This window comes from Tachysurus fulvidraco, chromosome 9 (assembly GCF_022655615.1).
Source record: "Tachysurus fulvidraco isolate hzauxx_2018 chromosome 9, HZAU_PFXX_2.0, whole genome shotgun sequence".
In the NCBI taxonomy this organism is placed as follows: domain Eukaryota; kingdom Metazoa; phylum Chordata; class Actinopteri; order Siluriformes; family Bagridae; genus Tachysurus; species Tachysurus fulvidraco.
Window position 1 is genome coordinate 13456351 of NC_062526.1, and position 27472 is coordinate 13483822.

At 39.3% G+C, this 27472-nt stretch overlaps 1 protein-coding gene across 1 annotated transcript; it reads right to left on the reverse strand.

Annotated features, from left to right (window-relative positions):
- On the reverse strand, nucleotides 1-26844 carry mapkapk5 (MAPK activated protein kinase 5). Its single transcript, XM_027145768.2, has 14 exons — nucleotides 25828-26844; nucleotides 17357-17430; nucleotides 13252-13327; nucleotides 12353-12450; nucleotides 12161-12269; nucleotides 4796-4885; nucleotides 4577-4672; nucleotides 4429-4509; nucleotides 2446-2633; nucleotides 2076-2196; nucleotides 1793-1923; nucleotides 1360-1475; nucleotides 1163-1267; nucleotides 1-856 (listed from the first exon to the last, which is right to left on the reverse strand). Exons 1-14 carry the CDS (start codon nucleotides 25870-25872, stop codon nucleotides 762-764), a joined length of 1425 nt encoding a protein of 474 aa, XP_027001569.1. The 5' UTR covers nucleotides 25873-26844; the 3' UTR covers nucleotides 1-761.
- Between the last annotated feature and the right edge of the window lie 628 nt (nucleotides 26845-27472).

Sequence of the window (27472 nt, forward strand, 5' to 3'; positions counted from 1 at the left end):
TCAAAATAGATACAGCATTTATTTGCTTTTCACAGACCCTGCTGAGGAAAGCTGCAATATAAAGTTACAATTCACCAAACAGCATTTTATGAGCTGTACTAAAGGGAATTATTACTGGAGTTGAGCAAAAATGAGTTGATATGAATAAAGAATAATGCCAGCATAGCATAACTTGGTAAAAGATTTTAGGATGTACAGGACATGAATTTTTTTTGCATCCTAATTTAAATAACTGCTATACCTTCTCAGGGACCAGAATATGATGGATTTTTATTTGATGATACATTTCAAATTTGTGGAATTTTATGATATGGCATGATATGAAATTATATCTAATCGCATCTTAAACTTCTGTTCAGACCCCCACCTCAAGCATTTTGAAGAAGCATCCAAATGTTCATTTGCACTTTTTTAAGCTTTGTGGTAAAACATCATTCTTTTTCTTATAAATAGACTTGGGCGAATTGTTAAAACAAAAATAAAAATAAATCTCTGAAATGAATTACAAAGGGCTACATACAGCCTCAGTTGGTACTTTTTTCTTGCAAAACAAAAATAGTCTTTTTGAAATGTTTCATCAATGTTAAAAAGTAATGATACCAACAACTTGCCATTATCTACAGCTGTACATCAGGCTTACTAGCGTATCCATAGAAGGGAGAAAATATGCGCTTCAATTTACATAAAATTACACTTTACAGTTATTTGCTTAAGAAAAATTATAATAAACAGTACAAAAGAAAATAGAAATGCACCACTTTCTATTGGGAGTCTTCCAAGTTTGTCTTTTCTTCAATAGCCTGTTTCACAATCTCTGCCAATTTCAAGCGATCCACTTTATCAGAGAAAGCCCTACCTGAGGGAGCAGAGAAAAAACTGTTTGTTCACAGTGACGTGAATGTGAAATGAATCAACATCAATGCCTACAGTCATACATATAGTGGTGTTAAAAAGTGTTGACCCCCTTCCAGATTTCTTGATGGTTGGATGTTTGTTTGGTGATCTGAAACATTAATGTGTGACAAATGTGCAAAAAAAAAAAAAAAGAAAACCACGAAGGGAGCCAACACTTTTTCACACCACTGTAAAGTTGCTATAATTGGTTGTGAATGTGATTAACAGCTCCTTGACAGTATTATTATTAATATTATTAAACACTTACCATCCCAGCTCAGTCCCTGCAGGCCATCACGGAGCAGCTTGCAGTCTCTGTTGAAACGCCACGCTTCATACATCACCTCATTCAGCTTCTCGTCCTCATTTTCTCCTATTAGTATAATAGCCCGAAAAGCATGGAGACACGGTAAGTGTAATATGCACATATGCTTTTGATTTGTGTAACGTGTTTGGCCAGCTCACCAGCTTGTGGTAGGATGCACTGTGCAATCACATCCCGCAGTTTTTCCAGAGCCACATTAGAGTCTTCTGCTCCATTTTCAGGGTCATTAATGAAGAAGCCATCGTTAGGCTTTGTACTATAGTAACAAATGAAAACACTGGTCATATTTTGATTTTCATGTTTTTATTAAAAACAAAAACAAAAAAAAAACAGCAGAGATACTTGAATGGAAAAAAAAGTGATATGGCAGCGATGCTAAGTCAAATTTGTTAGCCTTATCTTGTACTTTTGGAATGGAATTTGTTTTAACCCCCCTTCCCCCCCCTTTAATTTTCCCTTTTAAACCATTTAATTAATACCACATTTCTTGTGTAAATGTTACTGCATATGAAATTGTTCAAATCCAGGTAAAAAAATGAGGTGACCTAATTATTGAGGTAAAGAAAAACCAACCCTAGCAGCTTTCTCTTCCTCAGAATGGGGTTGTTCACAGAGCTGAGAGGCTTGAGGCTGACGTTAAGGTCCTGTATTCTCATATTGGCCAGTTGTTCTGCATGGGCTTGCTGGATCCCAGCGACCACTGCCTGCTCACACAAAACAAGAAGCACACAGTTCATTATATTACCGAATGCCTATAATTAATCCAAGGATGTAAAACTTTCCCTTTTATTAAAATGTATATATTTATGTCTATGTTTTATACAGCATGTATATTTATGCATCAATTATTCCTAACCTTGTCCATCATCATCTGAGCAGAAGGAAGCACATTGTCCAAGGCCTCTGTGCAATTAAGCCAGGGGTGAGCCAAGACCCCCTCGATGGTTAGTCTTTCTTCAGGCTTTACCTTCAGAAGCCTGACATGATAGAACAAAACAGGTTAAACAGTCAAGTTAACTTCTCAGTTATAAGCTTAATACAAGAAAGTCCTTTACATTGTGAAATACAACTAAATAATGGCCTATTATATTTATTATTGAATTTAGTAAACCGAGCGCAGCTAGTCTTAAAAATGGTCTTTTGTGTAGATGACACATGATTTCCTACAGCCATGAACCAGTAAATAAAAGTCATACACTTAAGGCTTCTTGGCTTTCGTCACTCACTTGCGGACAATGTCCTTTGCCATTTCGGATATCTGGCTCCACTCATCTTCAGGAAAGTCAAAGCTTCCAGTCATGATCTTCTTGCGCATGTCTTTAGGGATGGTGCGGCTGTGGTGCTTAGAATAAAATGGAGGATAACCGCAAAGCATCACATAGATAATAACGCCCAAGGACCACAAGTCACAGCTCTGTAAAGAAAAAAGAACACATGGAGATCAAAGGAAAAATGAAAAAGTTAAAAACTGTCTGGCAATAATATCCTAATAGTCCACCTCCTTGGTCATACATTTCTCTAAATTCTCTGTATCAGTTGAATTAATTTGTTTCCCTCCACCAAAAAGAAATATTATACCCAACAGTTAACAGTTATAGCATTTGGCAGCCGGAGCAACTTACATTTTAGCTCATTTTATATAGCTGAGCAACTGAGGTTTGAGGGCCTTGTTCACAACCTTCCGAACAACAGGCAAACACATTAGCCACTAAGCTACCACATCCCAGTTCTCCATGGAAGGTTTCACAAGGGTGCGAGTAGAACATGACATTCACAAAACTCTCAATATGACTTATCAGGTCACTGTCGCGAGAATGAGCCACCACTGCTAGGAGGCGAGACTGCATCAACTTCATTGTAAATTCATTGTAACTTTTGAGCATTAAATCCTCTAAATACACGGTTAAATTATATACTGTTTGAAAGCTTAGACTCTCAGGATTGTATTAAGTGCACACACAAAAGCATAATATGATTTATAGCAGTCATAGTAATTTAACCATTTGATAGCCACCTGAACTAGGTGTTGTTTACTTACCTTAAACGCAATTTCCCTTTCTTTACATTGTCACTAATGTTAATGTATTTCCAAAACAAATGCTTGTAAAAAAAATCCCCAAGAGTCCACGGAACTGGAATATGTAAGCCTTTTAATCCAAAATGCTTTGCTCGCCTCACGAGTATTACGTTTCTGACCGGAAACTGTAAACAGTGGTTCACTTCCGTCTTTGTTTCGACTCTCACTTCTCATTGGAGGCTTACAAAACTTACAAACGCTTCATTTGTAGTTGAGGGGCTAACGAATCAAACAAGCCCTCTTATGAGCCAACCAGTGCCTGTGGTGCAGAGATAGGCAGCTAAGAAGCCAATGAGGTCTCTCCATGCTATGTGGGACACCCTCCCTTTGACTGACAATTGCTCCCTCCAGTAGCGATTTGATGTTTCGCAAGCATCATAGCTCTTTAGCCAATAAGGAGACGATTCCAATGAGATGCAACATGATACATCTGGTGAGGGCGGGCTGTGCAATGAGCATGCGCATATTAATTTTTTTCAACTTTATTGCGCAATTCTTGAACTTTTCACACTCTCACACCTCAGGGTGTCAGTTTACAGGCCTTTTTTCACAGCAGGCTTCTAGGCAGAGGGGTTGTCTTTGTTATAGGACTTTTGAACTAAGCATGCAGTCTTTTTATACAAAGTTATACAGTAAAAAAATAAACAAGAAAAACATGAACGACAGACATGTCCGTAGAAAAATATTCATATAAAATCCATTTTTGAGTCTTTTGACTTCTTTTTTTTTTTTTGGTGAAAGCCAAGACATGTGGCTATGACCCTCAGTTGTTGCTTACCTACCATCATTAAATACAGCAATGTATGTAATCAGTTTATCAGGTAAACAACTCAGACGCAAATAAAAACCCTCCATTCTAGCCTCTGTAACTCTGTGTCAGTAAGGAGGCCTAGAATCACCCTGACACTTGTATCAGAAACTAGAGACTCTCTTCTTTCCAATGAGACCAGGCTCACCTCTGTGTGTCAAAGTATATGGGAGCTGTACCACTTTTTAAGTGGGTATGTCATCTAGGCGAAAATCATGAAAGGGGGGGGGGGGGCAGGATAAGTATTAGGTTTATGATTAGCTTGTTTATTCATTCAAATGCACTACAAGAAATCCAGAATCATCCTCTCCTGAGGCCTCTCACCTTGTTATATGTGTACGGGGTGGGTGAGGTAGGTATTATTCCAGACTTTTCTTTCTGATGACGTCTTTGTGCCTCCAATACCTGAAAAATGTATAATACATTATATCACAATAAGCAAACAAAAGATTTATTTTAACAAACAGCTTACCTGAGGTGCTACATAGTAAGGAGTGAATTGTGGGGTCATCAGATCACCTTGATCAATTTTGGCAAAACCAAAATCGCACAACTTTACAGGAGCATCCTAAAAGATGGAGTTTACACAGCAGTAAATAAAATTTCCTGTCAATTCTACAGCACTTCTGCTGATCAGTAAATATTCCAACAATGAATTCTAACAATAACAAACATCAAAACATGGTCTTACCAATGAATTATCCTTAAACAGCAGGTTTTCTGGCTTTAGGTCTCGATGTGCAATGTTAAGTGAGTGACAATGTTCCAAAGCCTGGGCAATCTGTAGACATTTAATTATATTGGCAATATCAGACAATCAAAACATGAAAAAGCACAAAATACTACATTATTCCTAAGATGGTGCAAAGCTCTCCTTTCTGCTACAAACTTGTTAATCTTACTGACAGTAAACAAATTCGCTAGCCAATTTTTATGTGCCACTTGAGGACAGGACACTGTAGCGCAAAGTTGAAAATTTGGCCAATTAATTTTTTTAATTAAGGATTAAATAGGATTTTCATATACTGTGGATCCTATACTGTGTTTCACTTATGCGGTATTAATACACTTCACTAGATAATAGAGTAGATACAATTTAGTCTTTCTTTTTTTCTTCTTCAGATAACCAGTACACAGGATTGGGCAAGCACATTACAGCTTCAATATAATACATTATTAATTTGGGGTGTGGCTTGGTAGTTTACATTTACAGCATTTGGCAGACGCCCTTATCCAGAGCGACATACATAAGTGCTTAAATCTCTAACATTGAATACATTAATGCTGCTTCACTAGGTTACATACTTAAGATACCATGAGTTTAAAACATTTGTTCAAAGTTACAATGAAAAAGTGTCAAAGGTTTGTTTTTTGTTTTTTTTAAAATGTAAAAGATAAGGAAAGAAGTGCTAGTTGAAGTGTTTCCTGAATAAGTAGGTTTTCAACCGCCGCTTGAAAATAGCCAGTGACTCAGCTGTCCGGACCTCTAGGGGAAATTCATTCCACCACCTTGGCACCAGAACAGAGGAGAGTCTTGTAGTATACTTGCCTCTTGTAATGGTGAGATGGTGGAACCAGTCGAGCAGTGCTGGTAGATCGGAGGTTGCAGGGTGCAGTGTGAGGAATGATGAGGGCTTTGAGATAAGAGGGAGCTGGTCCATTTTTGGCTTTGTAGGCCAGCATCAGTGTTTTGAATCGGATGCGTGCTGCTACCAGAAGCCAGTGGAGGGATCGCAGCAGCGAGGTGGTATGCGAGAACGTTGGCAGGTTGAAAACAAGCCGGGCAGCTGCATTTTGGATCATTTGCAGTGGACGGATTGCGTTCATAGGTAGACCTGCCAGCAGTGCATTGCAGTAATCCAGTCTAGAAATGACAAGAGACTGAACAAGTACCTGAGCAGTCTGTGTGGACAAAAATGGCCGAATCCTTCTAATGTTGTAGAGAAGAAACCGACATGAGCGAGTCACATTAGCAACATTAGAGGAAAAGGACAGTTGATTGTCCATGGTTGTTCAAGGTTGCGAGCTGTGGCTGAAGGGGAGATCAGATCGTTGTGCAGGGATATAGCAAGATCATGACCTGGGGATGAATCACCTGGGATGAACAGTTCAGTTTTGCTAGGATTGAGCTTTAACTGATGAGCAGTCATCCATGATGAAATTTCTGCCAGACATGCTGAGATCCGGTCAGAAGCTGTGGCATCTGAGGGTGGGAAAGAGAAGATAAGTTGTGTATCATCAGCATAGCAGTGATAAGAGAGCCCATGTGATGAAATAACTTCACAAAGAGAGTGATACAGGGAGAAAAGAAGAGGACCATGTACTCAGCCCTGTGGGACGCCAGTGGAGAGTTTGCGTGGAGCAGATGTCACTCCCCTCCATGTTACCTGGTATGAGCGTCCTTCCAGGTAGGAAGCAAACCATTCCCGAGCTGATCCGCAAATCCCAAGACTCTTGAGGGTGGATAAGAGAGTCTTGTGGTTGACCGTGTCAAACGCTGCTACGGTTAGCATGCTTGCCTCACACCCCCAGGGCTGAGGGTTCGATTCCCGCCACTTCCATGCATGCATGGATTCTCCAGGTTACAAGCATCCCAATAGGAAATGTGATGTGGAGAATGGACAATTACATTTGTTCTAATATGTAAAAATGTAATACAACGATATGACTACCTGGGGGTGTTTGGCAGGGCTCCTGGCATGTTTATTTAATGTAGTGTTTTTTCTTAAAGTATTATTTCAAAACTCGACGCCAGAAGTTTTAGTACTTTGCCCCTCTTGCTAAGTTGATTCTAAAAACTGTGAAAATGGCGACAAATCTTAACAAATATAAGTACACGGGACCTGCGGGCGATAGGCCGAACGCCTCCTCGGACCAGAATGTTTCTAAGGCCAGGAGTGAATCGGCTCCAACCTCACCAAATACCAGCTAAATAGATACGTCTGGTTTGAAGTCTGAAATACTTCTCGCACTGAAGTCTGATATTTCAGCGGTGATTAAATCAGAACTGAAGGATGCCCTTGCAGAAGACTTTGACTTTCTGAAGAACGAATTACGAGCACTGAAATCTGAAATAATAAACAGCACCGCGGCACTTCGCTCGGAGTTAGACCAAGTCAAAGCGAGTGCCAATGATATAGAGGGCGGTTTATCTAATTGGTCGGATGAGGTTGTCGCCCTACAGAGTACAGTGGGTGAGTTGAAATCGGAACTAAAGGAGCTAAAGGTGAGGACTTGGAGGGCCGGATGAGGAGGTGCAACGTGCAGATTCTCGGTGTTCCCGAGACACCGGATTCCAGTTCATCCATAGCAGTCGCCAAGATGCTAACTGAGGTGCTATAACTTGAGAAAGAGCCACTGATTGATCGCCCACTTCGTAAAACAGGACAAAAGAAACCGGGTGGTAATCCAAGAGTAGATGTTGCTAAGTTACACTATTATCAAGACTGTGCGGAGATTCTGCACCGTGCACGCACTCGTGGCCCACTTCGTTTCAATGACGCGCATATTACAATTCTTCCTGATTACACTGCAAGCATGGCCAAAGCTCGGGCAGCGTTCACAGACGTGAGGAGGCTTCTTCGAAACCGACAGGGTGTTCGCTATGGATTTCTTTTTCCTACACAACTTTGTATCACCCACGGAGAAGAAGACAAAGAATTTGCTGATCCAAACAAGGCCATGGCTTATGTGAAAGAGAATATTATCTTGGCGACAGATGTTAGACATTGACTGTGAACCGGGTTTCCTTAGCCTGCATACTTCTCAGGTTGTATTGTCACAATTGTTTTATATCCCAAAATATGTACATTGTCTGCATACAGAAAATGTTTGCTAGGGGATGGTAGTAGACTACTTTGTTTACAACTAACTAATTTTGGAGGGTCAACATTTAAATTTATATTATTTTCGTTGAGAACACTACTGTATAATTTTTTTTCTTCTCTTGTTGGTGTTTTCTTTTCTAATTATATCTGGGGGCTAGTAAGGAGCCCTAGCAGCTAGAGTGATGTTCCTCAATACAAGCACTATAATGTGTGGATTTTTTTGTTGAGGTTTTGTTTTCTCCTGGGTTTTGTTGGAGAAGGGGGTGGGATTATACTGGATTTGTATACCATTGGGTTGTTTCTTGTCAGGATCTTATATGTATATATCATTGTACACAGTTTTAACATGGCTAACAAAAAAGGTACTAGGCATTCTTCTGAATATCCAGTTAACTGTGTGAGTTGGAATGTGAAATCCCTCAACAGTCCCTTAAAATTTAGAAAAGTTATAGCACATTTAAAGCTTGATACAGACTGCATTTTTACAGGAGACCCATGTGTGTTTAGCGGATAATGGTCTGGTCGGGTGTTTCAATCAAATTTTCACTCTAGATCAAGAGGAGTGGCCATCATGATTGGTAAACACATACAATTCACTGCTTCTAGTGTAAATAAAGACTCTGCAGGACGATATGTTCTCGAGGTAGGGAAATTGTACACACTTCCAGTTGTCTTAGTCTCGGTTTATGCACCAAACTGGGATGATTATACCTTTTTAAACACATTATTTTCAAATATGCCAGATATGTCAACATACAGTCTCATGATTGGTGGAGATGCTAATTGTGTGCTCTCATCGCTAGATCAGAGTGCAGCCGGAAAAACAAACCTTACTAAGTCTGCTCAGTCGATCAAATCGTTTCTGGAAACGTATGGTGTGTCTGACGTGTGGTGCTTTTGCAATCCTACCTCAATGTAGTGAGGGAATGTGACTATGGTGCCATAGTCATTTCAGACCATGGCCCCCTCAGTATGAAATTGTGTTTTTCAGATACTCAATCAATATACCGCCCATGGCAATTTAACACTTTACTACTTTCAGATGAGAATTTTGTCAGTTTTTAAGAGCAGAAATGAAATTCCCCCTTGAAGTTAATCAAACCCCGGGAATGTCACTTTCTACGGTTTGGAGTCAGATAATTTCATATTGTGCTAACAAGAGGAGGAGAAGCTCTGAACGGTTAAGATTGTTGACAGACGAGATATTACGTGTGGACAGGGAATATAGCCATTCCCCTTCGCCAGATTTAGTCAAGAGACGTATGTCACTTCAAGCTGAATTTAATACTCTGTCTACCCAAAAAGTGGAGTACCTGATTTCTAAGTCAAGGTATGCATACTATGAACATGGTGAGAAGGCGGGGCGTCTGCTCGCACATCAGCTACGCCAGAGATCAGTTACTCAAAATATTCCAGCTATAATCAATGGCCAAGGTATTCAATGCTCAGACAATGAGAAAATTAACTCATGTTTTAGTCAGTTCTACCAGTCACTATACTCTTCTGATTCATCTTTTAATCAGTCTGCTTGGGAGACCTTCTTTGAAGGTATAAACGTTCCCGCCGTAAGTCCGGATCTGGCCGTTGAATTGGAAAAAGATATTTCGGTAAATGAGATAGTTTTTGCAATTAGAGACATGCAAAGTGGCAAGTCCCCGGGACCGGATGGCCTTCCAGCTGAGCTTTCAAGACATTTTCAGAACCGCTGTCTCCCTTATTACTGTCAGTTTTCAATGAGTCTTCTGTAAACTTGTCAACCAGTATCTATGCGTCAAGCTGTCATCTCTTTACTACTTAAAAAGGATAAAAACCCTCTAAATTGTGGTTCATATCGGCCAGTGTCGCTTCTGAATGCGGATGCCAAGATCTTCGCAAAGGTCTTGGCAAAGTGCCTTGAGAAGGTAGTTCCCACTGTTGTTTCACCTGACCAGACAGGGTTTGTGAAAAATCGCCAATCCTTTTTTAACATTAGACAACTGTTAGGTGTGTTGTATACTCCCACTCCACTCGGCCACAAAGGCGATGAGGTGATACTTTCTCTTGATGCTGAAAAAGCATTCGACCAGGTTGAATGGGGTTAACTCTTTCAGACTTTAGAAATATTTAAATTCGGCCTTAAATTTATATCATGGATAAAATTGCTTTATTATTATTATATAATAATATATCTAGTTATTTTGCATTACAACGAGGTACACGGCGGATCCTCTGTCTAGTATCCCTGAATTCAGCTTGACGCCTAGTACTTGGTCAATTTGGGAGAATTTCTGGCTATAAGGTTAATGTTCAGAAAAGCGAGATGATGCCTGTGACCTCTCTTGAAGGGAAACTTACTGGCACAGTCCCATTTAAAGTTAGTTCGGAAAAATTTAAATATCTGGGTATTTGGATAACATGCAACCTTAAGAATCTTTATAGGGCTAATTATCATCCTTTGTTGGCAAATTTTAAACAAGATATTGCTCGTTGGGAATCCTTGCCTCTTTCCCTGGGGGGGAAGGATTAATTTAGATGATTATCTTGCCTAAATTTCTTTACTTGTTCCAAACCCTGCCAATTTTTCTTTCTAAATCATTATTTTCCAACCTGAATAGCTAGTTATCATCCTTTATTTGGAATAAAAAGCATCCAAGGATCAACAAAAAGATATTACAACTGCCCCGAAATTTGGGGGGCATGGCACTTCCTAATTTCATGTACTATTACAGCTAATATTAGAGCGTGGTTGCCTTGGTTGAGAAGGGACACCTCCCCACCAAGCTGGGTGACTTTGGAGAGGGCCTCAATTACATACAGCTCTCCTACAGCATTGCTCTGCTCTCGGTTACCCTTTAAACAATCAATTTCAACATACTCTTCTAACCCAGTTGTTGTCCACAGAGTTAAGATTTGGAATCAGTGTTCTTTTGGTTCCATCGGGTTATTGTTTGCTGCCCCTGTGGCGAATAACCTGTTTATCCCTTCAGTAACTGATGAAGCTTTTTGATAGTTGATAGACGGACTACGTTCACTGTATAATCTGTACATTGATAATAAGTTTGCCTCATTTGAACAACTGGTAGAGAAATTTAATATTACATAATCACAGTTTTTTAGATATTTGCAATTGAGAAACTTTGTTATGGCCAATTCTGATTGATTTCCTCAGTGTCCAGCTCAGTCCCTTATAGATAAGATATTTGATTGTAGGATAGACACTAAACAGGTCCTGAGCAGGATTTACACACTGCTCAGTTCATACCATGTGACCAATCTGGACATTCTGAAACACAGGTGGGAATCTGACTTGGATGAAGACATATCGGTCGGGGTCTGGCAAAAGGTCATACAGAACATTCACTCATCTTCGGTGTGTCTGAGACATGCTGTTACTCAGTTTAAAGTGGTACACCGTCTACACTGGTTCAAAGACAAACTGTCCAAGACAAAGTTGGACTTGGATCCTGCATGTGATCGTTGCAAGCAAACACCCGCTACACTTCTTCACATGTTTTGGACTTGTTCAAAACTTCATGGATATCGGCTATCTATTTTTGATGCATTTTCCAAAATATGTGGAAAAACTGTGCACCCATGCCCTTTGACTGCATTATTTGGGGTGATCAAGGTGGATGCCTCTTTTAGCAGGTACCAGGTGAAGATGATCGCTTTTTGCTCTCTGCTAGCTAGAAGACTTATTTTGTGTAGGTGGAAGGATTCACGCCCCACCAACATATGGACTCTGGATTAGAGAGGTCATGTGTCATATACATTTGGAAAAGATTAGATACAATATAAAAGGGTCGGTTGAGAAATAACATGTGGATGCCATTTATGTCTTATTTTGAAAATTGACAATTGAAAAAGTGTCAATTGACAATTTTGTATAATTGTCTACACATACCTGTGTTAAGAATTGTATGATGTTACCTAGTGGCCTGACTATTGTTTATATTTCTTATTGATCCAGTATGGGGTGGGGGGAGGGGTGTTCTTTGTTGCTGTGTTAATTTAAATGTGAAACTGAAACTAAAACAATAAAGACTTTGTTTAAAAAAGAAAAAGATATGACTATCTAAAGAAAACCTAGAAGTCAATGCCATAAACTTCAGCACTGTTTGAAAGCGAAAGTGATGTGAATCGGTGACACTGACTGGTCTGATGTAAACTTCAACTCTAGCTAATGAATGTTTGATCTGTCCACCTCAAGGTCATACAGAACAAATGAGTCAAAAGTTGCAGCACATTACCTGTTTAGTGACTTGGCTGGCCATCTTCTCTGTAAAGTGCCTGTGCTGGCTGATTCTGTGAAACAGCTCTCCTCCTTCCATCATCTCCATAACAATTAATAATCTAGCTCTGTAAAAACAACAGTAAAGAGAACTAAAATAAATGAAGGGCCACATAAGATAAGAGACAAGATAGTATGGTATATCTCTCACCGTGGACTGGATTCATGGGGAAACTGCACACTGTTGGCATAAACCTCCAAGATGCGTACAATGTTGGGGTGTGAGGCACACATTATATGAAGTCTTACCTGAGAAAGAGAACGATAAGTGTGAGGATTCAAATGCTGTAAGCATGAGGTGCAGCATCAGCTGCTATAAATTTCCTTGGCCAGCCTCTGTGTCTATGGTCCTACTCTTGGTGCTTAAGTCTGCTTTGAAATCTTTGCCTGGGAGAGACCTTGCATCTTGTTGCTGTGCTCAGTCTTGCCATGAAGATTTTGGCTGTTCCTCACCCAGTTTAAGCCTCCTACACAGCTGTTTCTGTTTCAGTTAATGACTGTTTTCCAACCTATATATAAAATTGATGATCATTATCATGTGTTTACTATAATTAGTTAAACGTAAACCTGACTCCTACAAAATCCCTGACTTTGTGCAAGTGTACAAAATGTGAAAGATGCTGTTTGAAGCCAAAGGGTAGTCACACCAAATAATGAGTTGATTTAGATTTTTCTTGTTCACTCATAAAAAATAAATAAATAAATAAATAAATAATTGAAATATATATTTTTGAAAAAAACTACTTTACAGCATTTCTTCACAGTACTGTGTTTTATGTGTTTTACTATGTTCTCCTCTGCTGCACCATAATGTAAATTATTATTATTATTATGGAAAAAATATGATCTCCACAATACCTCAGAAAAGCATGACTAATACTCAGTACCTAACTAACACCTAACCAACACTGCAGTGGACATGATATACTCTGAGACACTGTCTGTTTCCATGCAACACTGATTCTGTGAAAGACATTTTTTGAATAACACTAAAACAACTCAGAATGAGTTTAACACATAACTTTAGTCAGTAAGCATGTCCTTCCGTACCTCATTTCGTGCTTTAGGTCTGTCAATCAGGATTTTCAGGGCTAACCGTTCCTGTGTTGACTTTTTCACACAAACCCTGAAGAAAAAAAAATTAGTTATGTCAATTTAATTGTCCTTGGCAAGTGTCCATCCTATGTCTGATATTAAACAAGGCATTTCAAACCAAAGGCACAATAAATGTGCTAGCACTTAACAAAGGCACTCACTCTCTGGTAACCTAGCAACATAGGGAGTGATACGTTAACGGCTAATCATGTAACAGTATCATGTCTTCCTCTTCAGTAACCGGCGACTGATAAGCAGAAAATGAGTGCCGCAGTGAGGAGGAAATTGTAAATAAAAGAAGTAAATAAAAGAAAAGTCAGCTCGCCAGTATGGCAGTTTTTAGGATATTATAAGTCTGGCCGTAGTCAGACCAATGTCGTCTGCAAGACCGTCATCCCCGCCATAACTGGTAACACCTATAAAGACTAATAATAATAAATAATATAAAATAATAATAATTATTATTATAATAAATAAATAAATAAACAAACAAACAAACATAAATAATATAAGAAATAATATAAGAAATAATAATAATGACAAATAAATTTGGTAATAAAAATATGTTTATATTTAACATTTTGCACTATTTTATTACACTTTATTAAGCATTTCTTACATTTTGCACCTTAAACGTTAAGAGATAATTGTTAAGTGTTCATTGTGACTTTAGACTTATGTTTACATTTTAATTATTTGAGATTTCCATGGTTGTTGACATTTCTGTTTTAATAACTGAGGGGATTATGATCAGAGGAAGGTTAAGTTTAAAATAAAAATGTTTAAATGTAATATATTTTTCTCCTGGTCCTTATTTTAAATGGGTCATAAAAAATATAAATAATTATAGATATCGACCGATATGAAACACTGATATCATGATACAGTTTTCAGAGATATCGCCCAGCCCTATGAAGTCTCATCGCATTGTGGCAGCTTTAATAAACTATTGGTTCAGTGTGTAAAGCTGTAGTTTCTGTGATGCCCAAGACTTACATGGGATACATGGGAGATGATTAAAGGTTGTGTGTATTTACTTGTCATTACTGTTGCCTGTTACATAAAAAAATTAAGTCAAAATAAAAAACCCCAATGTTGCTTAAAATATAGCAACTAAATATACCAGTGTGTCAGCAGTAGAAGGGACTCAGCAGGAGGAAGCGCCAAGCACAAAAAGTCAAGACCTTTTTCCACTTTAGGCAATGAACAGTTTTATTGCTCCACATGATGTGTGTATTCGTTTGATGCTGCTGTGATACACTGTATTTCTCACACAGAATGAATGGAGCGCTAAAAGCAGCTTATTGATTTAACTCTGCAGCTAAGGGCTGAGCTCTGCTTCTCTGTTTAAGTCTCTGCAAGCATGTCTGGTGATTTATTCATATTGCTTTTTATGTGTAGGTGTCCACTCAGAGGCTCTGTCACACTAGACCAGAATTTACAAAATACACAGGAAAGAAAAGCTGAAAAACAATGTTTTTTACTCTATAATAGTGATGTTGATATTGGCTAAAAATAGCTTGATCGGCGAAACCCAAAAGCGCCGATCACGTGACATAAATTACTCGCGGTGCACAGGTAAACAACAGCAGAGCGGAGCTTACCAGTGGCAACATGAGTTATCCCGTCTGGAAGTTTTTCAAAGTGTCCGATAAAGACGTAAAGTTAGCCGTTTGCAATGTATGTCGTGATAAAATCCCTTGAGGTGGAAGCAAGCAACGGCATTTTAATACCACTAACATGATTAGGCATCTTAGAACACGCCAAAAAACTGAATATGCCGAGTATAAGAAACTAAACCAGCCAAAGCCAACAACATCCCCATCCCTCAAACAGCCGACTGTGAGTGATGCATTTAAACGACGTGAACCATACAGCAGGGATAGTACGAGGTGGAAAGACATCACGTTATGAATTATGGAAATCATTTGCCTCGACGAACAACCTCTATCCGTTGTGGAGGATAAAGGGTTCCATCGCCTGCTAAGCTGCCTTGATCCACAATACGACCCCCCAGGCAGGAAATACCTAACTGATGTGTGTCTCCCCACACTGTACCAAACAGTGAACACAAACATTGACGGGCTTCTGAAGGATAGTGTATATATTAGCTTCACAAATAATATATTAAATATTTTTTATATTTATAAAAATTTATAAATTTAGTAAATATATTAATTTTATTTACATTCTACAATCATCACATTTTACTATGTGACCTCATACCATGTTGGTAACTATTTGCTTGGCCTCCTTGTATCTCTGCCTTGTTATTTAGAAAGGATGGCATTGGCTTACAGTAGCTTTCATTTTATTTTTTGGATCTGAAGTAGTAACCCTAGGTATCTCAACTGCATCAGACATTCATAATAATAACAGAAAAAAACACAGATTTGTCCTTTGTGGCAGTAGCCAGTTTTGGTGTAACAAGTTTGACATTTTGCTGCAAATTATAAAATGTAATCAGTGTATTAAGAGGCTACATCCCATTAAGCTGATCTGATGTGTGTTGGTCTGCCTGACCCCTCTTTGTTTGTAATAATTTTAAGTTACTCTGCCTTATTTGGGAAAGATTGCCTACAGTAGCCTTAAGTTCTCATTTTCTAAAATAAACACTTGGTGGTTCTTCAAGATCTTGACTGTAGCCTATTTCTACATATTTTTTCTCAATACAGTTAATTTAGAGTTAATTTCATTTCTAAAAATGGTGCAAACTCTGCTAGATTATAGATAAAAGAATCCCATTCTCCTGCCACTCTGTGATCGGCAGTGATCGGCAATCGGCAGATCATGATCTTGGTGATCGGTAATTGGTGATCGGCCCCAAAAATGCTGATTGGAGCATCTCTACTCTCTAAATAATAAAAAGTTTACACAGAACCATGTGATTTCCCAGATAAGTGCTTGTCACACTGCATTTATCCCAGGATATCTCTGTTTCCCCAGGTTTTATCCCTGCTTCACACTGGTAATTTAATAGCAGGGTTAGCACAGCTTTTGCACAGCTTTTAAGAAACCTTGCTCTTAAGCCTAAGTAGGGTTAGACCAGTACCGCAGTGCCAGATGTGAACAGTGTGAAAGGACAGAGTATTAGAACATTACAGCTAGATTATCAGCGACAGACACAGAAATCCAGAAATCAAACAGTGTGTTGGATATCAGCGAACACCTGGTCAACTACACAACAAAAAAAAAATGCCCAAAAAAAAAAAACAGGTGTGAAAGTTAGCTATATCTGCTCAGCTGCAGAGCTTCAGTCCACAGATTTTCTATGGGATTAACGTCTGGAGACTGGCTAGGCCACCCTGGACCTTAATGTGCTTCTTCTTGTCATGCTGGAATATAAATCCACGACCCATATTCAATGGCATGGCTAAAGGAAGATTCTGACTAAAGATTTGACGGTACATGGCCCCATCTATTGTCCCTTCGATGCAGTGAAGTTGTCCTGTCCCCTTAGCAGAAAAACACCTACAAGCTTAATGTTTACACCTCCATGTTTGATGATAGGAATGGTGTTCTTGGGGTCATAGGCAGCATTCCTCCTCCTCCAAACACGGCAAGTTGAGTTGATGCCAAAGAGTTTGATTATGGGTTCATCTGACCACAAAACTTTCACCCAGTTCTCCTCTGAATCATTCAGATGTTTATTAGCAAACTACAGACAGGCCTGTACATGTGCTTTCTTGATCAGGGGAAACATGCGGGTGCTGCCAGATTTCAGCCCTTCACAGCAGTGTGGTCAAATATTTTGGTGTTATTATGTCCGTCACTGTTAAAATAAACCTACCATTAAAATTATAGACTGATCATTCTTTGTCAGTGGGAAAACGTACAAAATCAGCAGGAAACCAAATAATTTTTTCCTAACTGTATTTATGTTGGATTTTCCATTTGTTCTGCAATAATAATAGTTGCTCTGAATTTTAAAGAGGTTTACACACTAGATGTGGAATTGTTCACAGCTAATACACCAATTTCCCTTAATTTCCCTGTTCAGTTTAAAAGTAAAACTATAAGGAAACATCGCTCTCCACTCAGGAGAAACAAAACATCTTACCTTACAGGTCCACTGATTCCAGCACCGAGCTTCTGTGTCCAATTTATACTGTACTCTTCCAGGATGGAGCTTTCCTGTGGATGTGACATGCACATTATTACAACAGATCAGTGTTTAATACCACATAGTGGTTCAACCCAATGTTAATTTCAGTTACACACACACACACACACACACACACAATGTTCACCTGCTAGAGCCAGGATCATCTGACAAAAATGTGTGTTTAAAGATATTTGTGAAGCCTTTAAGAAGTCAAACATGTGCTTTGTAAATAATAAACACAAATCGAGTGTTGTAGAAAATGAATCAATGCCGTGTGTGACACAGTATGATGTGTTTCCCCATCAAATGTGTGTGTGTTATTCTCATTATCATACAGTGACTACCCAAGGAATATTTTTTTTTATTTATTCATGTACATGTAATGAAAGTCCATAAGACAAGTTCATACAAGACATCATACTGTGAATTACAACAAATTCATTTTTTATTCTACAAAGTGTGTCAGAGATGTTTAATTATGTTGGCTTTGTAGAATCCAACATTCTGGTTTCCGTTATAAGCTTATTATTATTATTATGTTGGCTTTATAAAAGCCAACATTCTGATTTCTGTTATAAGCTTATTATGTTGGCTTTGTAGAAGCCAACATTCTGATTTCCGTTAGAAACTTATTATTATTATTATGTTGGCTTTGTAGAAGCCAACATTCTGATTTCTGTTATAAGCTTATTATGTTGGCTTTGTAGAAGCCAACATTCTGATTTCCATTATAAGCTTAATATGTTGGCTTTGCAGAAGCCAACATTCTGATTTCCATTATAAGCTTATTATTATTATGTTGGCTTTGTAGAAGCCAACATTCTGATTTCCGTTATAAGCTTATTATTATTATTATTATTATTATTATTATTATGTTGGCTTTGTAGAAGCCAACATTCTGATTTCCGTTATAAGCTTATTATTATTATTATTATTATTATTATTATTATTATTATTATGTTTGCTTTGTAGAAGCCAACATTCTGATTTCCGTTATAAGCTTATTATGTTGGCTTTGTAGAAGCCAACATTCTGATTTCCGTTATAAGCTTATTATTATTATTATGTTGGCTTTGTAGAAGCCAACATTCTGATTTCCGTTATAAGCTTATTATTATTATTATTATTATTATTATTATTATTATTATGTTTGCTTTGTAGAAGCCAACATTCTGATTTCCGTTATAAGCTTATTATGTTGGCTTTGTAGAAGCCAACATTCTGATTTCCGTTATAAGCTTATTATTATTATGTTGGCTTTGTAGAAGCCAACATTCTGATTTCCGTTATAAGCTTATTATTATTATTATTATTATTATTATTATTATTATTATTATGTTTGCTTTGTAGAAGCCAACATTCTGATTTCCGTTATAAGCTTATTATGTTGGCTTTGTAGAAGCCAACATTCTGATTTCCGTTATAAGCTTATTATTATTATGTTGGCTTTGTAGAAGCCAACATTCTGATTTCCGTTATAAGCTTATTATTATTATTATTATTATTATTATTATTATTCTTAGACAAAAATTTATTTAAAAAAATGCGGCCTAGGGCGTTCGAGCCATATGCACCAAATTCGGATATGTCATAGACCCTGGTCTGAAGTTTGTTGCTTCTATTTTTCTAAGCGATTGGAATTCCGGCATTCCCGGTACGGAAGCTCAAAGTGGCCTTTTTTCCCATAGACTTCCATTATAAACTTTTGAGGTTTATAACGGCAAGTTTTCAAGCGATTTACACCGAACTCGGACCGGTTCTTTAGGACCTCACTCCGGACGAAGTTTTTATTTCGGAGTTCCGACGAAATTTTCGGTTTTCCCGTAGTCGACGATCGAACATCCCATAGACTTGAATGGGGAATTCCGAAAAGTCCTCTAAGCTCTCACACACAATACATCCAACATTAAGAATTGCATGTACTGTTCTATGCAGTATAATAAGTAGAATCCCATAATGACTGCAGTATTGACATGAAATGTCCAAACCCTCAGTAGCCACTTTTTGCCAAAAGTATTGGCACCCCACCGGGAATTCTGGTGACGTCACTCGACACCACATGACGTCACTGTAGCCCCACCCCTAAACAAGCAAAATCAAAAATTTGCACAACATGGACATGTGACATATCAAAACACTCAGCACAATGAGGGGAACTGCCCCACGGGTATTCTGATCACGTCACGTGACGTCACGTGTAGCCCCTCCCCCAAAACAAGCGAAATCAAAAATTTGCACAACATGAACATGTGACATATCAAAACACTCAGCACATTGAGGGGAACTGCCCCATGGGTATTCTGTCACGTGTAGCCCCGCCCCCAAAACAAGCATAAATTAAAAATTTTGCACAACATGGACATGTGACATATCAAAACACTCAGCACAATGAGGGGAACTGCCCCACGGGTATTCTGATCACGTCACGTGATGTCACGTGTAGCCCCTCCCCCAAAACAAACGAAATCAAAAATGTGTACAACTTGGACATGTGACACATCAAAACACTCAGCACATTGAGGTGAACTGCCCCACGGGTATTCTGGTCACGGCAGAGCAGGAGGCCAGAGCGGGCCAGCAGAGCAGGAGGCCAGGGTGGAGCCGGCAGAACAGGAAGCCAGGGCGGAGCCGGAAGAGCATACGGGTATTCGGATCACGTCACATGCTCATGGCTGATCACCTCCAAAAGTATTGGCACCCTAGCGGTCCAGTAGCTTTCACAATCTTTCTGTCCACTCGCCTCCAAAATGCACCGGCCTTTGCGAATACTTGCACCGTCAAAGCCAACATCAAAGTTTGTCACGACGAACTTTACAAATCTAGTTATTATTATTCTTCTTAGACAAAAATTTATTTAAAAAAATGCGGCCTAGGGCGTTCGAGCCACATGCACCAAATTCGGATATGTCGTAGACCCTGGTCTGATGTTTGTTGCTTCTATTTTTCTAAGCGATCGGAATTCCGGTGTGACACCGAAATCTGTGACCTATCGTATGTTGTGACCTTAGAGGGCGCTGTTGCTAAAATGCAGCTTAAAATAGGTCGTCTAGAGACGTTTGCTACGTAAACAGAGTAAATGCAAAATCTTGCGTAAATCTTGTTGCAAGAACGCCAAGCGCCGTGAACGTTACATTCAACGCGCGTGCCGTCGTGCTGCAAAGAAACAGTTGCATGCGCATTGAACTAAAGACTCATTTACAGTACTTAAAAAAACAAAGCTATTCAAATGCTTTTGCATTCTCTGTTTTCATGATTGCTTTTTTTTAACTACCCTGAAAGTCATTTATTAATTAAGGCTAAAAAAATTTTGTCAGATGCTGATGCTTATTATTATTATTATTATTATTACAAATTTGAATTAAACAAACTTACAGCACGGTCACAAAATATGATAAGGCATTATAGGTTATCAGAAACAAAAGCATTTGAATAGCTTTGTTTTTTTAAGTACTGTAAATGAGTCTTTAGTTCAATGCGCATGCAACCGTTTCTTTGCAGCACGACGGCATGCGCGTTGAATATAACGTTCACGGCGCTTGGCGCGTTCTCGCAACAAGATTTACGCAAGATTTTGCATTTACTCTGTTTACGTAGCGAACGTCTCTAGACGACCTATTTTAAGCTGCATTTTAGCAACAGCACCCTCTAAGGTCACAACATACGATAGATCACAGATTTCGGTGTCACACCGGCATTCCCAGTACGGAAGCTCAAAGTGGCCTTTTATCCCCATAGACTTCCATTATAAACTTTTGAGGTTTATAACACGGCAAGTTTTCGAGCGATTTACACCGAACTCGGACAGGTTCTTTAGGACCTTACTCCGGACAAAGTTTTTATTTCGGACTTCCGGTGGAATTTTCCGTTTTCCGGTAGTCGACGATTGAACATCCCATAGACTTGAATGGGGAATTCCGAAAATTCCTCTAAGCTCTCACACACGCAGCGTGCGCAGAGCTCAGGCACGGCTTCTCTCTATGCAGTATGATAATAAGTAGAATCCCATAATGACTGCAGTATTGACATGAAATGTCCAAACCCTCAGTAGCTACTTTTCACCAAAAGTATTGGCACCCCACCGGGTATTCCCCAAAATCAAAAATTAGCACAACATGGACATGTGACATATCAAAACACTCAGCACAATGAGGAGAACTGCCACACATCACATGCTCATGTCCACTCACCTCCAAAAGTATTGGCACCCTAGCAGTCCAGTAGCTTTCACAATCTTTCTGTCCACTTGGCTCCAAAAGTAACACTGACCCTTATGTCCACTCGCCTCCAATCCTTGCACAACGATCTGATCTCCCCTTCAGCCACAGCTCGCAACCTTGGGATAAACATGGACAATCAACTGTCCTTTCCCTCTCATGTTGCTAATGTGACTCGCTCATGTCGGTTTCTTCTCTACAACATTAGAAGGATTCGGCCATTTTTGTCCACACAGACTGCTCAGGTACTTGTTCAGTCTCTTGTCATTTCTAGACTGGAATACTGCAATGCACTGCTGGCAGGTCTACCTATGAACGCAATCCGTCCTCTGCAAATGATCCAAAATGCAGCTGCCCGGCTTGTTTTCAACCTGCCAACGTTCTCACATACCACCCCGCTGCTGCGATCCCTCCACTGGCTTCCGGTAGCTGCACGCATCCGATTCAAAACACTGATGCTGGCCTACAAAGCCAAAAATGGACCAGCTCCCTCTTACCTCAAAGCCCTCATCATTCCTCACACTGCACCCCGCAACCTCCGATCTACCAGCACTGCTCGACTGGTTCCACCATCTCTCAGGCTAAGAAGCAAGTATACTACAAGACTCTCCTCTGTTCTGGCGCCAAGGTGGTGGAATGAATTTCCCCTAGAGGTCCGGACAGCTGAGTCACTGGCTATTTTCAAGCGGCGGTTGAAAACCTACTTATTCAGGAAACACTTCAACTAGCACTTCTTTCCTTATCTTTTACATTTAAAAAAATAAAAATAAATAAATAAATAAATATATTAAAAAAAAACCTTTGACACTTTTTCATTGTAACTTTGAACAAATGTTTTAAACTCATGGTATCTTAAGTATGTAACCTAGTGAACCAGCATTAATGTATTCAATGTTAGAGATTTAAGCACTTATGTACGTCGCTCTGGATAAGGGCGTCTGCCAAATGCTGTAAATGTAAATGTAAAAAGCACCGGCCTTTGAGAATACTTGCACCGTCAAAGCCAACATCAAAGTTTGTCACTAGGAACTTTACAAACTAGTTTACATTACACTTATAACATACAGATGTTAGCGCATCTCTAATATAAACATCTCAAACATAATCCCTACACGGTATAGCATTACATATTTTAACAGAGACAAAGTGAAGGCTTATTAATAGACCATATTTTAAAAACGGTCTATTTTTTTTATTGGACAACCAATCATTTATCAAAAGAATGTGTCATACCCATCAACGAGGCCATACTACAGGTTTTTATTGATGACGTTAGTGGTCTGGGCAAAGGAGCTAAACAGATGGCAGTGTGTCTTGCATTGCGACTGAGCTGTAATACTGTTTTCCCCAGCACATACCTACCTGCCTAATTATCTGTGACAGGATGAAGCCAATGGCCAGTCACTGATGTTTTTACACTGAGCTGTGGTTTGCTGTGGTCTAAATCGGACTGTGGTTGTTCCAGACACCGGCACAGCTTTTGTCTGCATTCAGATTCATTGATTCTCATTGAACTCCGGTGTTTATATTTTAATATTCTTATTTTGGTGACTTCAAGCTGCAGCAACAATTAATAAAGTATTCTGATGCATGAAAAACACAATGAAACTCAGGTTTTTTTTAATTTTATTTTGGTGCTGTTATGCACAGCAGACTGAATTCAAACTCTAATTTTGTTCTTTAAAATGCAAAACCATCTTATAACCGTTAACATGTGCCACACACACGAACACTCCCCATGCCACATTATCTATACACAAAAGATCTATTGATTGACACCGGGAAATCCTTCCTCAATCTTCAGACCATTAGCCTCACCCCTCCACAAGATTCCATTACATTTACAGTACACTTGCATTTGGCAGACACCCTTATCCCGAACGACTTACATTATCTAATTTTGTGAGCAATTGAGGGTTAAGGGCCTTGCTCAGAGGCCCATCAGTGGCAGCTCGGTGGACCTGGGATCAAACTCACAACATTCCGATTGGTAGCCCAACACCTTAACACTAGGCCACCACACACCCAGAATCAACAGAATTGATTCCCCTACAAACTGCATTCTTCTGTGTACTTTGTCCTGTATGCTTTAAGATTCCTTAATCAGCAGAATACACTGATGGTTCTGCTTAGAGTACAACAAGGCAAAAAAAAGGGGGGGGGGGGATTTGTACAGTCTAGTGTAGAGTTTTACAAAGATACAGCAACCGTTACTGTGGCATCACAAGCAAATAAACAGCATCTGTCTTTTTGACAAAGTGACAGCACAGTATATCCACGCTACTCATTATTAATTTTTGGTGACTGATTTAATATTATTCTAATTATCTTCCATAAATACCCTAGGACACCTCCATAAACTCAATTCCCTCATAGTAAATAAAACATTTCAAATATATACACTGCCATTCCAAAAATTAGAATAACTTTTTCATTGCTGTCCAAAGAAATGCATTTTTATCCATAAACAAAATTAAATCAGATGATCTTTAAAGAACAATCTATATGGTCACACAGAGGCCCATTAATCAGCAACCATTATGTTTTTTCAATTGTTTTAGCACAGCTTAAAACTGTTGCACTGACAAAAGGCAATAAGTGGCTTTCTTTAGGTTGGTGGTTTAGTGTCTGGTGCATCAGGAATTGTAGATCTTCCCATGATGTGAACCCTTCAGAGACCAGCACAAACTGGTTCTAACCAGAACAGAAAGAGATTTGGAGGCCCAGGTGCACAAATGAAAAAAAGAGACAATTTCCAAATGTTCCCAAACTTTTGAACGGTAGTGTACACAAGGACTAAAGAAGATAGGGCATTTTGTTAATGGAAAATAACCACTGCCTGGTGTGATTCAGCATGATATGAATAGGTGAGTTACTGTTATTACTCCACTAGCAGTAACTCACCTCTTCATGTGAAGTTTGTCAGCATGCTAGAGATGATTATTTTACAATAAGACCACGTTGTGTTTATACAACAGCATTTTGCAAATACTGCCTTTTTGTACTCATAAAAAAACATTATGTATTTTACACATTTCTAGATATATTCAATTTAGCTTTAGCTATGAAGTCACTTCACCACCACCCCTCTGTACTGAAGACACACATTTTTAAATAGTAAAAAAAAAAAAAAAAATCTTATAGAAATACTTTTTCAACATTAAATTACCACCATTTATTTGTTAAAGTCTGTTTACTGTTGCCTTATGTAAGTAGCTGCTGCTCTAGAAAATAAAGCAAGATACACAGCAATTTTTCTGTCTCAACACTGAAGTGGCACAAACAATTTCACTGCACAAATCAGCAGAAACTCCTGTTCAGTTTCATCCCAGGTCCAGCTGGGTTATTAAGGTGCCTTGCATGGGTTTCCTGTACAGCTGATCTGCAAGACAGCATCTAAAATGACATTTGTCCTGCCAGAACCTCTAAACTTAAAATTTACTGCTGTGGTCCTGAGCTGAAGACTGATTGAGGACTGGCTTCAGTTTCCCATGAACACCAACAAATAACGTCAACTATTTCAAAGTGTGCTTCAGGATACCATGGGCGTGCACACACACAGGATCAGGAGTTGTTAATGGAGTTGTTTTTGGCTAAAATCCCAACTCAAATTCAGGTCAAACTCTTCCAAGGACTGTGAGAGAATCATTTCCTCACAAACTGTGAATTATTTACATGAATTATCTACAATATCTGTGACTTACAAACTGACTTACAAAATTTCATAATTAAGCATTATTATTTATTACTTACCATATATAATAATTAATTTGCATCATTTTAACTTTTCAACAGCAGCATTTTTGTGATGAACTATGCTTTAGTTGTGTTCCTTGTACATCATTGTTTGACTCATTGAAAATAAAATGACTTTAGAAGTGTTATAGCTGTAAGTCGAATAGCCACAGGGAAACAGCAATCAGTCTGATGATTCATACAGATCAGAATCACTAACGAGTCACATTATCTCATAACCAGAGATGTTTGTACGAGCCCAGTGTTCAGTATATCGAGCTCAGTGTTAAGTGTATCGTGCTCAAGCTCAGTGTATTGTGCTCAGTGTATAGTGCTCGAGCTCAGTGTATTGTGCTCAGTGCTCAGTGTATCGAGCTCAGTGTATCGATCCCAGTGATTCGTGCTCAGTGCTTCGAGCTCAGTGCTTCGTGCTCGAGCTCAGTGTGTCGTGCTCACTGTTCAGTGTATCGTGCTCACCTTAATAAACTTGTCTGCATTGTTGTCTTCCGACATGGTGTTCATGCGGAATCTTCTCACTCGGTTTAGTCTGATTAACGAGTCTGTGTTACCGGCCTTGGAGGTTCGACTCTGTACCTTTTTCTTGAAAAACAACGGTGAATTTCCATTAAATTTGGGACTGTTTAGCGATATCCTACAGGCTTATCTGGGACGTGTTGATCTTTCACGTTGGCCTAAACGGATTGACCCGCAGCTTGTCTCAGAGTTTGACAGCGTGCCGACAGAGTTCAGTAAATCCGGAGCAGGGAAAACGCAGGAGGTCCAGCTGCCAAGAGGCGAGTGAGGAAGACACCCTGTCAGTAGCTGAGCCGCATTTGGATGGAAGGGAAACAAAGGTGTGTATTTATAGCTAGAGTTAACTAAAGCAGTTCGGTTTGGTAACGAGCAGGCAGGCGGACCGACTCAGCCCTGAACAGTATTACCTCATCTACAGTACGATAGTCTGTAGGCCAGCTGAAAGTACTGTTCGGGATCGCCAACAACGCTGATTAACGGAGAACCGGCGAGCAGCAGCGCGCTAGCTCACCGCTTACCTGGTGTTTAGCTTGGGAGCACGAAGCGTTACAGCGGATTCCACAAAAAGCAACAGCAACTACTTATAACCATTAACAGGCCTTAAATCCAGCAAGGCGTGAACGAATCATTTTAGAGCTGGGTGTCAGGACAATCTCTTTGCAGTCCACTAATGGTTCGGGACTTATTTGGTGTGTCGTTATGTCTCAGCGATAGCAGCAGGCTCATCCCACAGTTAGCGATTCTCCCAGGAAACGGACCGACGAGCTGTGCAGCAACCGACTATCCCTGTCAACGCCGGTGACCATCAGATTAACGGCTTTCATAAAAGCTTTAGACTTAATCTGATACCCAATGCACCGCTGTCCCTAAGAAACATATGCGGTCTACCTATGTGATATATAAAGCGCAACTATTTCTGTAGAGTATCTTAATCATTTGTTTTGATTCAGGCAGGTTGAAAGGCCACTGCGTGTTTGGCTTTGTTCGTGACGCGATGGGGTCCTCACACGTCTATTCACACACGGTGTGCTACGTTCTGTAGTAATGTAGCCTTATAGACTACGTTTACGGCATTTAGCAGACACCCTTATCCACACTTGCAACTGAGGGTTAAGGGCCTTGCTCAGGGGCCCAGCAGTGGCAGCTTGGTGGACCTGGGGTTCGAACCTATGAACTTCCGATCAATAGCCCAACACATTAACCACTGAGCTACCACATCTCTGACTATATACGTATAATATTATAATTGTAAATACACAATCTACCGTCTGCTCCGTAGACTAATTTTCGACTGGGTTTTTAAACAGCAACGCATTAGAAAGCTGAAGGCTGCACTGTTCACCGTTGCAGGGTTAAAAGTAACTGCCATTTGCAAACCAATTTAAATTCATTAAATTCATTCAAAAACCTGAAGTCTGTTTGTTATATCACAAGAACAGTGCACATTTGGTCCCAGTCAACACGTTGATCTTTTACTCTTGTTCCTTAACTATTCTTGAACATTTTTTGCATTGTGGCAGGGAGCATTACAGAAACTGCCAATAGGAAACACTCTTGCCATGAAGGTGTGCATGGTGTACATCATTGA